The 13,425-nt window shown below is 48.8% G+C and overlaps 1 protein-coding gene across 2 annotated transcripts in view; it reads right to left on the bottom strand.

Annotated features, from left to right (window-relative positions):
• Positions 1-780: 780 nt before the first annotated feature.
• LOC115539837 (myosin-10) overlaps positions 781-13,425 on the bottom strand; it is a 58,630-nt gene continuing 45,985 nt past the window's right edge. For both annotated transcript variants that reach the window (XM_030350662.1, XM_030350663.1), the window contains 16 exons: positions 13,238-13,382; positions 12,715-12,921; positions 12,255-12,359; positions 11,664-11,816; positions 10,987-11,235; positions 10,172-10,384; positions 9,651-9,863; positions 9,402-9,563; positions 9,006-9,134; positions 8,600-8,688; positions 8,231-8,354; positions 6,803-6,892; positions 6,281-6,399; positions 5,196-5,304; positions 3,488-3,660; positions 781-3,050 (listed from right to left, as the gene is read on the bottom strand). In XM_030350662.1, coding sequence (XP_030206522.1) covers positions 2,903-3,050; positions 3,488-3,660; positions 5,196-5,304; positions 6,281-6,399; positions 6,803-6,892; positions 8,231-8,354; positions 8,600-8,688; positions 9,006-9,134; positions 9,402-9,563; positions 9,651-9,863; positions 10,172-10,384; positions 10,987-11,235; positions 11,664-11,816; positions 12,255-12,359; positions 12,715-12,921; positions 13,238-13,382 — 2,428 coding nt within the window. In that variant the 3' untranslated portion in view covers positions 781-2,902. The remainder of the gene's footprint in view (positions 3,051-3,487; positions 3,661-5,195; positions 5,305-6,280; positions 6,400-6,802; positions 6,893-8,230; positions 8,355-8,599; positions 8,689-9,005; positions 9,135-9,401; positions 9,564-9,650; positions 9,864-10,171; positions 10,385-10,986; positions 11,236-11,663; positions 11,817-12,254; positions 12,360-12,714; positions 12,922-13,237; positions 13,383-13,425) is intronic.

Genomic DNA, 13,425 nt, shown 5'->3' with positions numbered 1-13,425 from the left:
TGATATTTGCATAATTTGTCATTTCTTGTCGAGGCGAGTTTATTAGCCAAACTTCAAACTGAACAGAGGTTACCAAAGAAACATTTGGTAATGTTAGATTAATACCATCCTAAGGTTGATTGCTCAATCCCCTCTGTTCTGTAGGTCTAATGAGAGCATATATTTATTATGGGTGTGCATCTCTCCTTTATAGGACGAATAATTTTCGAAAAATCAGATCGCTCTAAAAATATATGTATTTCGACCAACCAGATGACTCAAAATATATTTGACTTATCGGTTCACTAAAAAATATATATTTATACATTACCCCATACAATTTTTTTCAAGGGATCTGATTGGTCAAAAAACCTTTTGTTTTCAACCAATTAGATCGCTCGAAATATATATATTCTTTCAACCAATTCGACCAGTATTGATGTAGTCGCATCTTTGTTAATCCAACCGCTTACCGATTTGTATCGGTGAATCGTTACACCAGCCGTATTTATATGTGGATGCCCGGTTCTCATACGGTCTACGGCAAGAGATCTTCTGATAAAACAAAAGTTATGAACAGTTGAAGTAAATTCATGAATTTGGTTCTAGACTAGGGTATGCTCGTCCTACAGGTTTCTCCTGAGCCAGTAGGGAATCGGATTCAGTCCAAGGCGGATGAACGTAAAAGACTTCACAACAAAGCGTGTATGTTTTGAAGATTAGTAAGAATCAGACCATGGAACCATTTTGCCAATAAAATCCTTAAGGATTCCTAGGACCAAATGAAGAAAAAACACTGGCTACAATGAATATGCTTTATTTTCCTTAAAAAACGCCATCTAGAAATACAGGAATACAAGAAATAATATAGGGTACGGGGTGCTGTCAAATGTATTTGTAGTGAAATGTAAATCTAAAGAAAATAATAAAATCAAAACAAGTTAACTACTTACTAGATGTTAAAGCTTGAAACCAACACATGCAGGGCCCATTTCCCCAACGCAATTATTATCTCCCCCTGCCTCAGTGAGTTAACGGGGAGGGGTGTTAAGTGTCAACATAGAGATAATGAACGCATCAGGCCCACAATGGCATTGATATAATACTGAGTTTTCTGAGAGCTCACCCTGCCCAGCATAGGTAGCACTGGCTATGATATGGCCGACCACTAACACGCAATAAAAACAGCAACCAAAGGGTAGTAGTATACAAGGTTTCAATAGCTCGTTGGTACATCCCGTTGGGGGCCGTGATGACCACAGGTCCCTTCCCCTGCTCGCTGATGCCCTCGCTCAGTGTCTGAAGGCACTTCCTGAGGCCACCTACCCACCGTCATCCCAGTGTTGCTGCAGTGCCAATGCTTCATAGACACCAGGGAGAACACGATCAAATAATACCGTTGTACACACGTGTTCGCTTTTCACATTGTGGGACCACCACAGTAGCAACACCTATGCCAACGTCCTGCCAGAACACACGCCTGGCTTCAAAGCTGCGTAGTCACTTGTATTCTCAGAGTTTGCTATCCCAAAGCTAGTTCCTGAAGGAGGTCCTTCTTGCCAGGTCAACGGGAGTGTTCTGTGTGACCAGAGAACCCACACGCTTGGTATGGGATTAGTGTTGGAATTAGTGGTTGACACTCAGAACATGACGAGCACTTGAATGATGACGAGTTGAGTCCCTTATGTTACAGTACTTAGTAAAGTCATAACTGTCTTAAGACATGTATTGGTTTGGGAAAATGACGTTGGACGCAGTGTTGAGGATCATATGATTCTACTGGATTCCAGTTGCCCAGAAAATGTGCAGTTCTTTTAGGTTTTTTTCCGCATCCATAAATTCTCCTTGCAGAGCGGGTGCCTCTTAGGGTGACCCCATTTGTAAAACAAGGTCTATTGCTAAAGCATTGGTTAACCACGAGTCACGTCTGATTCCTACAACAAACCTGCACACTGTTCCCCTGAAAAGTAATATTGTTGTGAGATGAACAACACAAAATGACAAAACAAAAAACATGATTCACATTCTATTTTCACGGTGACATGTTTGTTTCCAGTTTTTTTGTATGCGTGTAGAGATGTTAAGGTTCCAGCTGTGTTGAGATGGATGAGATGAACAACTAGGACCAAGTCTGTACATTGGAAGTGGACTTGCGCAGGCAGTGGGCATAGTGGTCCAATCGGCGGTGGGGGGGGGGAGTGGTTGTGTGTTCGGGTCCAATGAGAAAATACCTTTCATACTAGCTGATAAATGCTTTTCTTGTTATCCTGCGTTTCCAGACGAGAGTACATACTAATACGTTAAGTACCTTCTGCATGCCTTCACAGACCATCACAACCTCCGCCTACACCACACCCCAAACCTCCTCCTACATCACAAACTCACACACACACACACACACACACACACTCAAACACACACACACACAAACATATATAAAAGCACTTTGTACCTAAACCTAAGTTGTGGTTGTGCTGATCACACCACTCAGTGTGTAAGGGGGCTGAAGTGAGGAGCAGGCTATTCTAGGGGGAGAAGCAGGTGAGCAGGGCCCTCTGAGCCACAGCAAGTAGCAGGAGGAGGTTAGAGTAAAACACCACAGAGAACGTTAGAGTAGAGTAAAGTAGAATAAGGCAGAGCTGTCTGTTTCCCACCGCGGGTTGTTGGGGGAGGAAGGGGGGGGGGGGGGGTGGTCACGGCATGCTGCCCGGTAGGCCGGCGCTAGGCCTGCTCGAACCGCGGCCCACACACACATCAAGCTGCTTGTGTCCACAAAGTAACGCAAAGCAGAGCGTCTCTCGCCACGGAGCTCCTCCGGTCGCGGGGGGGGGGGGGGGGGGGGCGGGGCCTTGTAGAAGTGGGGTCTTCCTGGAGAGTTGATACATTGGGGGGCGTGGCTTGGAGCGGGCGGAGGCGGGGCTTCTTACTCGACGTTGGAGGCCTGCGTGTCGTTGAGGTCGCTGGTGCGGCTGTCTGCGTCGTCGTCCGACAGGTCCACCGACGCCCCGTCCAGGTTCAGGTTACGGCGGCCGGACCGCCCCGAGGAGAAGCTGCTGACCGGACCCCCACGCCTGGCACACACACGCACACACACACACACACACACACACACACAGAGAGGGGTGAGGGGTTGAGAGGGGTTGCGCAGGGGAGATGTTTTGGGATGTTCCTCTAACCTGCAGACTGAGATCAAATGTTTTGTCAAAGTGCCCTTCCTCCAGAGACTAGCACCAGAATGTGAACGGCGGTGAAGCGTCCCCATGGAAACGTCTCTGGGCGCCTCCAGTGTCTAACAGACCCGCCATCACAGAGGGGTCCCTCTAACACCCATTATGAGGTCTGGCCCTTCTACCAACCAGGGCACAGCTCGTGGTATTCCCTTCACTCGGCGGGTCTTCTCGACGAGTGAGGTTCGGTAGACCGAGCGCCGGTCTACCACAGAGCCCACCCTGTGACATGACAGCCCGGACCCCCCCCCCCCCCCCCCCCCCCCCCCCCCCCCGCTCACCTGATGCGGTTCTTCAGGGAGTTGAGCTCGCGGGTAAGCCCCTCGCTGGCCTCGCCGGCGTCGTCCAGCTCGCGCTGCAGCTTCCTGCGGGAGGCGTTGGCCCGCGTGGCCTCCTCCTCCGCCTCCTCCAGCTGCCGCTTCAGCTGCTTCATGCGGGAGGCGGCCTTCTCCCCCTGGGTTAGAGAGGAGAGGGAGAGGAGGGGCCGCGGGGCGGGACACAAAGGGGTGAGTGACACAGGGGGCCCCATCTTGCATCCACACTACACTGTTTCTATTCTACACTGGCGCATGTGTCGTTGCTAGTTTGCAACTGGCGCAGAGCGTTCTTTTCCCTCCACCACCATGCGTCGGTAAATTAGGGAATGATCTTGCGCCCCGAGGGGCGGTTCGGTGAAAGGAGGAGGCGTGTTCTGGCGCAAACGTTCCCTGGTGCTATCTTGCAGTTTCAGAAACCACTTGCGCCACAAACCAGGGAATACCTGGTTTAAAGTCAGTGGCGCGTTGTTCAGATGCTATTTTAAGGGCGCATGCATAATGTTGCTTGTGCTCCTCGCGCATATACTTTGTTTCTCTCATCTACCTAGCCACACATTCTTCGTTAATTATTTGGGAAAGAACAGGTGATACAGCGGTAATAAGTTGTACTTTTAAATCAATGCATCTGAAAACAACGTACAGCAAACACATATTTTCTTGACACAGACATCGTGTACAAGCCCATAACTTTTAGGATTGATGAGTATTTGATCGTGAGAAGACATTGTTTTACCGCGAGTGAGTGTTAAAAAGAATGAATGAATGCGGGTGCGCGTCCATCTGATTAAACAGACACAAACTAAACACGTAACGCATAATACAGTCCATGGCAATGTATATTAACGGGGGGACATATTCATATTGGGAACACAAGTCGATAACGATAATGCATACAATACTGGTAAGAAGTTTGTTAATGTATTGCGTATATCATTAAATAGAACCCCAGTTACCGCTCATCATATTTGTTGAGTTTTCCTTGCCGAAATTAATTTGAGGACTCAGTATTTCTGAAGTTGTGGAAGAAAACGCTATTCCATGTGTGAATTAGGCCATATTATTTGGCCATCAACTGAGCCATTTGAAGTTTGAAATTCATGTGGTCATGCATCTGTCTCATCGGAGACAAAATATCAACTCGTCAGATTCAAATGCGCTCATTGCTCTTAAAGGGGATGGGAGCTGGCACTCTCATTGGTTTATTGCACGTTACGACCGAACCAAACCTACGGGTAATTAGGCTACTTCAGACCAAACCTTTTTAGATTTGCGCCGGGCGCAAGAGTCATTTATCCGCCGGTAAAAAAGCACCATTGCCATAGAACCGCCCACAAAGCTACTTGCATTTGGAGCGTCTCACTTGCGTTTCAGACCGTTACCAACGTGGTGAGTGACTCAACGTGGCGTTTTGCAATGGGTTGGGGGAAAACGGTGAAAGATGAAGTGAGTGAGGGGCTGATGTCTTTCAACGTTATGGGGATTTCAAGTACAAAGAAGTATGTTTATGTGTTTAATTATATCAGAACCAAAGCTTCCATAGAGATGACAGATTCTCAGCTTTTGTTAGAATTCGTCTTTTAATAAACTACAAATGTCTTGATATGATCATATTGCCACTAAAAGGCCCTAGTGAGGCCAACTCTGATTGACTGAAAGAGGTGGAGCCCCTTACCTGCTCCTTGTACTGGTCGGCATGGCGACGCTCGTCCTCCACCTGCAGAGCCACCTCCTTTAGCTTCTTCTCTGTGCGGCGGACAATCTTATTGGCTGCAGCTCTCTCCCTGGGGAGGGGGGCGGGGTCAAACAGGAGAGGTGGGAGTTGAGTTCGCTTTATGAGGTTTTCTAACATTAATATGAGTTCCCCTAGCCTTTCTACAGTCCCCCAGCAACTAGAAATGGCGTTCGGCGTAAAACGAGCACTAGGCTCCGCCTTTGAAAAATGAAAGCTCAGACACTCCGATGTCGTCATAGGGGGCCAAGTTATCTCCGCTTTCTCTGCTTTGCCCGCCCAGAGACTTTGGCCCTTCAATGAGACAATGAGCTACGGCCGTGCGAGCGCCACCTGTGTGTATGTGTGAATACACACACTGTAACTCAAGCGTACACTTCTTTGTTATTTGGATAACCATTCTGCTGTTGTTGTTGAGGCGCATAACACTCACATTGGCTGAGAAGGAATTGGGGGGAAAGGAACTTTGGCTTTGACTCCCTGAAGTACATGAACCACGACATGGAGGAGAAAGGGATTGTTGCCCGCGATTGTCTCCGGCCGGAGTCCCAACAATCCCTTCATGTCTCGGTTCAGTCTACTTCAGATTGATGTGGAAGTGGAAGAACCAGAGACGTCGGAGAACCCGATGCAGTCGTTTAAGATTCATTATATCGTCTGGAGGCGCACACAGCTTTTGGCTGTGATAATATATATTATATGATAACAGATATCTATCTATAATATGATATAATTTAGATAAAGAGCTCCAGGTCTCCCGCCGCAGCACCCGGAGTGTTCTAGAATATTTACAGAAAACGTCCAAAGGCAGTGTGCGCCTCGACATTGTGATACATCCACTATAAACAGAGTGCATAGTACCGTGGCAACAAGCTGCTCAGGGCCACACCCCCACCCACCACCTTGACCCGCCTCCAGAAACGGCACGGCTGGTTGAAGAGCTTGAAGCAGCCACTGCATGTCTCACTCCAAGTTTCACTGCAAGTTAGTGGCGGGTTGAAGAGCCACACCAACGGGTTTGGACATACTTTGCCTCCTGCTCCATCTGCTCCTCCAGCTGCAGGATCTTGGCTTCCAAGGCGGTGATGGAGGCCTTGAACTTGGACTTGATGGTTCCCTCCAGCTCCCCCAGCTTGGCCTTCAGCTCCTGCACACACACACACACACACACACACACACACACACACACACACACACACACACACACACACACACACACACACACACACACACACACACACACACACACACACACACACACACACACAAATCAGCATAGAGACACGCAGAGCAATGTTGCCCAAAGGAACCTAAGCACATGAATAGTTAGCCGACTGCTAAAGCCAATGAACAACATAAAACAAACACACCCCACACACACACACACACACACACACACACACACACACACACACACACACACACACACACACACACACACACACACACACACACACACACACACACACAGACAGCATGGAGTCGATTACACAGAGCAGAGTCGTCCAAAAGAGCTGAGCAAGTGAATGAGCGTCTGAGGGCTGGTCTACCTTGTTCTGGCGCTCCATCTGCTGCCGGGCGTTGTCGCTCTTCTGGGAGGCGCTGCGCTCAGCGGTGAGCTCTGTGTTAAGACCGTCCACCTGCAGGGGGCACAGGGTCAACACATGGCTCTGAGACGCATGTAGAATGGGTAAAGATGATGAGTCTATACATGTATACAGTACTTAGATATTTATTATAAAGGCATAAGCTCTTTAGGATGCAAAATAAATATGTATCTATGAGGGATGGGCACGAGTAGTAAATTCCAAACTCGATTGATCGAAGGAATTCCTCGAGGATCAATCGAGTACTCGTTTAATCAAATCTATTTTTAGAATGCAACGCATCTGCAGCAGGAATAGGCCTAATGATGAACGGCAATATTACCAACCAAACATGTAATGCTTATTCTCCATCAAAACAGTCAGAGTTATCAGAGTATTCATTATTTATTTTTGCAAACGTTACACATTTTCCTTACAAAAATAAATATGCGTCTCACAATTTAAACCCCCTCAAACCAAGCCTGTAACGGTTTAAAAAAAACAAGAACGAAACAAGTAGCCTAACCATTGCAAATAATTTAAAGCTGCAAATAAAACGGCAGCAAATGGACTATGGAAATACTCAGGGTTGCGATCTTCTCTACACGGCCGGGATTACAGAAGCGTCTTGCGGTGGTGAAAATAGCCGACGCACTTGGTTGCTGCGGGTCTGCTTTCCCGAACTCACCGTTGTGTTTCAGGAGCATATGTTGCCGCATAGAACTTGTAGTACTCTGGTAGCTCGATTTCGCTTGGCATATTTTACATTTCACCTTATTATCTCCTATTTCTTTAAAGTATTTCAATTCTTCGCTGCGCTTTGCTTTAACCGCCATCTCTTAACTTTTTGAATTCTGGCGTTGTGCACACGGAACGGCACGCGCCACACAGAAATTTGATACATTTCATTTGCTTTGTGCCCAAGGGATGCGTTAGTGGTGCCGCACAGAAAATTGATTAATTTGCTTCAGAAAACTTTGTTTGTGTGTGTATATGCAAACTCGAGTTTGCCTGTCCAACAACCGAGTTCATTTGTAACGAGGAGTACTCGAGTAATCGATTCCTCACGCCCATCCCTAGTATCTATGTGTATGATATACAGCAAAGACACATTTATTTTGCCTTAAGCAGAAAAGGAAAAACGTGTTTCAGTAAAATACTGCTTTATCAAACAAAATGAACATGAATGTTTATAAATAAATAGGAATCTCTGCATCAACAAAATACACGTTTTCAATAATCATTCAATTCTAGTAAATCTGTTTGAACAGATTTAACAATCAATTGAAACTAAAACTGAATCAAAATGATTAATAATAATCCCATGAATTGACCGGGACTATGTGTGAGGGGCTTAAAGGGCCGCGTTGCATGAGCCCCTGTTGTGTGTACCTGCAGGTTGCTCTTCCTGAAGCGGTCATTGAGCAGCTCTGTGTTTCCCTGCTCCTCCTCCAGCTCCTCCTCTAGCTGGGAGATACGGGCCTCCAGCCTCCTCTTCTCGTCCAGCAGCGAGGACCTGACACACACACACACACACACACACACACACACACACACACACACACACACACACACAAACACACACAGTCAGACAAAGGCACAGACACACACAAGTTATGTTTCCTAACCTTTTCACATTAATATTCATCACATCATTTTCCAAGTATATTCTAATACTATATGGCTTGGTATTAACTGGTAACGTGTGTTCTGCTACTGCTAATGTAAAAACAGCTTTTGGATGATTTAATGGATACTGACTTTCCAGAGGCGCTGTTGGAGATCTCATCAGCCAATTCATCCCTCTCCTGTTCAGCATGGCGACGGGCCCTCTCTGAGGACGCATGGTCCTGAGAGACAGAGAGAGAGAGACAGAGAGAGAGAGATACACAGAGAGAGAGAGAGAGAGAGAGAGAGAGAGAGAGAGAGAGAGAGAGAGAGAGAGAGAGAGAGAGAGAGAGAGAGAGACAGAGACAGAGACAGAGAGACAGAGAGACAGAGAGACAGAGAGAGAGAGAGAGAGAGAGAGAGAGAGAGAGAGAGAGAGAGAGAGAGAGAAAGTGAGTCACAGAGACAGAAAGACAGTAAGATAAAGACAAGAGAGAACAACCCACACAGTACCCTCCAGGTACTAATATTGTGTAAGGCGGTGTGTGCTGTGACCTACCTCCTGTAGCTGCAGGACCTCCGCCTCCAGGCTCTTGAGTTTCTTCTCGTTCTCCTTGGATTGGGCAAAGATCTCGTCCCTGGAGGCCCGGGCCTCCTCCAGCTCCCTCTGGTAGTCCTTCATCTGGGCCTGGAGGGACGGAGACACCAGGAGGTCAACACACAACACCACGGCTGCACCGGGAGTCATTCGTCTAAGAGGTGAGCCCAGAGTGCCTAGATGTGTTCCTGTATGCACAGTTCAAAGGACTGCAGTTCAACGCTGCGTATGGATGGATGTGGGGGTGTGGATGGTAAACATAGGATTGTTTGAGGAAGGGATGGTTGAGGTATGAGTGGTTGAGGTAGATGTGGTGGAGGTATGAGGGCACGGGCAGCACGCGAGGCTCCTGCGTACCTGCAGTTTGCGGAGCTGTTTGATGGCCTCGTCGCGGGCCTTGTTGGCACCCTCGATCTGTCCCTCCAGCTCGTTCAGGTCCAGCTCCAGCTTCTTCTTGGCGGCCACGGCCAGAGCCTTCTGCTTCCTCTCATCCTCAAGCTCAGCCTCCATCTCCCGCACCTGGTGGGAGAGAGAGATGCTTTGTAGGGACCGGGAGTACAAACATCATCCTGCCTGTGGCTTATGGGGAGTCAGCCAGAAGCTCACCTGCTTGACCAGGGCCCTCTTCTTCTCCTCCCCCTGCTCGTCGCGGGCCAGCAGGTCGCGGTCGAACTGGGCCTTCATGGCCTGCATGTTGACCTCCAGGCGCAGCTTAGCGTCCTCCGTGGCCTGCAGCTCGTCCTCCAGCTCCTCCAGCTGCACCCGCATCTCCTCCACCTGCTGCTCCAGGGTCCGCTTCGACTTCTCCAGCTCGTGGACCTGCATGGCAGAGGGCACAGGGTCAGGGGGGGAACAGCACAGCACGTTCAATCGTCAATCAAATGAGTCCAGGCTAGCAAGGGTAGGGTATGTGTGAAAAATGTCCAGTGCTCAAAATTGACAATAACATAAAATCCAAGGGTCACATCTTGAGCTTCTACAGAAACATCATCGGGTGGTATGGCAATGGGATCTTCACGAAATGCCCTGTGTTTAAAAGCCAACATCCAATGCTGCCCCCTCCTGGTCAGAAATGGCCTAACACAACTTTACAAAGGAAACCATGAAAAGGACGGGGCGACCCTCACGTTTTTGCCGACGTCGTCCTTGGAGCTCATCAGGTCCTCCATCTCGGCCCGCAGCTGCTTGTTGAAGCGCTCCAGCTCCTCCTTGGCCTCCAGAGCCTCCTCCAGGGCCCGGGTCATGGACAGGCCCTTGGTCTCCTTCTCCCGGGCCTCCGCCTCCGCGCGGTCACGCTCCTCGGCGTAGCGCGCAGAGATGGTCTTCTCCTCCGCCAGCATCTGGCGTCCGCAGGAGACACAAGATGCTTTACGTCAGTATTAAAGGATAATTAAGATGAGTTTGGTAGATCTGCATTGTAGATCTGCACTTTATTCATCACTGAGGGGAAATGATGGCCTATCAGCAGTTCACATTAAAAAACACAACAATAATAATGTATATAATTATGTATAATGTAAAATGCAAATTTCATGACAGTGCCAAAAATATGTGTTGAAAATGTATAGTGAGGCCAACGGGATGACATGTTAACGTACCCCAGCGTGACACTGGTCACACTGATCCAGACTGTCAGAGGAGTTGTAAAGTCTGCCAGTCTGCAACCTTACAATTGTAAGTGCTTGGCACTTGTTCTATGATCATCCTTACTGTAAGAAAGAGTTTCTCTTTCTTCTGACAAATGTACTTATTGTAAGTCATTGTAAGTCGACGAAATTGGTTCTAAATGCCCTTAATGTCAAAGTCAATTTTAACTCCTTAGTGCAACATTGTGCAAAGTATTTCAGATCCCTGATATAGTACACTAGATTTTTTGCTTTGTTTTTTTCCTTCATTGCACAGGTAGGTGTCATGTTATGTAGGAGTGGCCGTGTTAGTGTACCTGGTCAAACTTCTTCTGCTTCTTCTCCAGGTTGGAGACGATCTGCCGGAGGTGGTCCTGGTCCACCATGAGGTCGTCCAGCTCCTGCTGCAGCCGGGTCCTGGTCTTGTCCATCTTGTCCAGGGCCATGGACTTCTCCTCCAGCCGCTGAACGGTGAGTTCGGCCTCCTTCTGGAGCTTCCTCTTGGCCTCCTCCAGACACTCCAGGTTGCCCAGGTCCTCATCAAGCTTCTTCTTGGCCTCACACAGCTGGTGGGAGGACAGGAGCATGGAGGGGGGGAGGGAGGTAGGGGGGGGGGACGGACGAGGACAAGGGGAGAGGAGGGACAAGAGGATGAGCCAAGGAATGACCGATAGCAGGTTCAGTTTCAGTTCATATTCTTTAATGTACTCTCAATCATTAATCTGGCGCTAAGACCAAGGAAGAGCTCAGTATATTAAAATAATAAATAACGCCATCATGCTGGATAGATTACATCTGGAGATAAAAAACGAAAAAATTAATGTTAGGATATTTTTCGGTTGCTTCATCACTTAAATATTCTAAGAGATGATATGAACTACGATCAAATGAACATAATGGTCCCAGAGCGAAGCACCGGCCCACATGGTTCCCGGCAGCGGACCGGCCCACTGAGCGGGCTCCCGGGGGGGACTCCCTGGGCGGGCGGGCCTACCTGGGCCTGCAGGCTCTGCAGCTGCTTCTCCAGGTTGCGACGGCCCTCCTCTTCCTCCTCCTGCTGCTCCAGCAGGGTGCTCTTCTCCTCCTCCAGCTGCCGCACCCGAGTGCCGGCGTTCAGCTTCTGCCGCGTCTCCTCCTGGAGCAGCTCCTATGAGACCCCGAACAGCACGGCGACGTCAGGGAACAGGCGGACAAACTCGGTGATGCAACGAGATGATGCGCTCAACGGTATATGAAAGGCTGTTTGGTTGATTGGGGGGTCTGAGAGGCGTCGGTCTCATCGGTCCCCGACCAAAGTCATCCATTAAAGGCAACGGCTCGGTTTTGGTGTCCATAGGGGACAGCTTATGCCAGGAGGAGCATGACAAGTGGGCAGGAAACCTGCCTGTCCACACGTGGTATTAGTTCATCAGTAGTCTCCCTGATGAACTTGTCCACACGTGGTATTAGTTCATCAGTAGTCTCACTGATGAACTTGTCCACACGTGGTATTAGTTCATCAGTAGTCTCACGGATGAACTTGTCCACACGTCTTATCAGTTCATCAGTAGTCTCACGGATGGGATGGCGATGGATCCAGTCTTACCTGTGTGTCCTGCAACTGGCCCTCCAGACTGCTGGTGTCCTTGGCTAGTTTGAGGCCCTTCTTTTCTGCCTCTTCCAGCAAGGCAGACACATTGTCCAGTTCAAGCTTTCAGGGGAAAGACAGAAAATTAACCACCGCCACAGAAATGTGAAGACGAAGTCTATGGATATATAGCGACCGTAACGACGAAAAAACTGAACATGATCATGATGTTTAAAGGATTGACACAATCATCATATTACAATTGTTATCTTTCACTCATTCATTTAACCATCTATAAGCTAATCTAAATGCTCCTAAGGTGCATTTCGCAGAACATTGTATCAGAATCTCGGTTTATGTGACCAATAAAATCGGTTTGAACTTTTCTGTTGAACCAACAGTTTATAAATCTGAACAAACCAATAGCCCGGTGTGTGTAGAGGCCATGCGTGGCAGAGTAGGTTAACTCCCTGGGTACCTGCAGCTTGTGGGAGCGCTCCGCCAGCTCTCCCTTGGCCCTCTCCCCCTCGGCGGCCCGGGCCGTGAACTCCTGGAGCTGGGCCTCCAGCTTCTTCCTCCGGTGCTCCGACTCGCCCTTCACCTGCTGAAGGCCCTTCACCTCGCTGCTCAGCTCCTTGTTCTCCGTCTCCAGCCCCTGCTTGCTCTTCTCCAGGTTGGCTTTGAACTGCAGGGAGGAGCACACGGCACATGACCTTGTCAGGTCTTTTCAGGTTATGCGTTGGGAAAAAGAAAGAGGAGACAGCAGAAGGGGATTCAAGTGGACGGACAGCAGTTTCATTCAGACTATTTGAGTCTCTAGCTACTACAAACTGATTTTTGTCCTGCAAAAAATGATCAATCAGGATAATCAATAGCAATCGATCCGGATCAGCAGCCAATCGCAGATCAAATGATCCACTATTAGATCTCCGTCAACAGGTTCTGGTCCCCTCCCCCCCCAGGACTGACAGCAGGCGACAGCAACCAGTGAGGAGCCCCACCCTTTTGGCCTGCTCCAGCTGCTCAGACAGCTCCTCCAGGGCCGTGCCGTGCCTCTGCCTCATGTCCTGGACCTGGGCCTCGTGGTTCTGGGTCTCCTCGTCGATGGCCTTCTTCAGCTCCACCACTTCCTGCTCCCGCTTGGTCCTGGATGAACAGACCACACGTTGAGGCGGAGCGGTGAGTGCAC

Source organism: Gadus morhua, chromosome 3 (genome assembly GCF_902167405.1).
Source record: "Gadus morhua chromosome 3, gadMor3.0, whole genome shotgun sequence".
Taxonomy (NCBI): domain Eukaryota; kingdom Metazoa; phylum Chordata; class Actinopteri; order Gadiformes; family Gadidae; genus Gadus; species Gadus morhua.
Note: the sequence above shows the minus strand (reverse complement) of the source record. Positions and strands in the feature narration are given on the sequence as shown.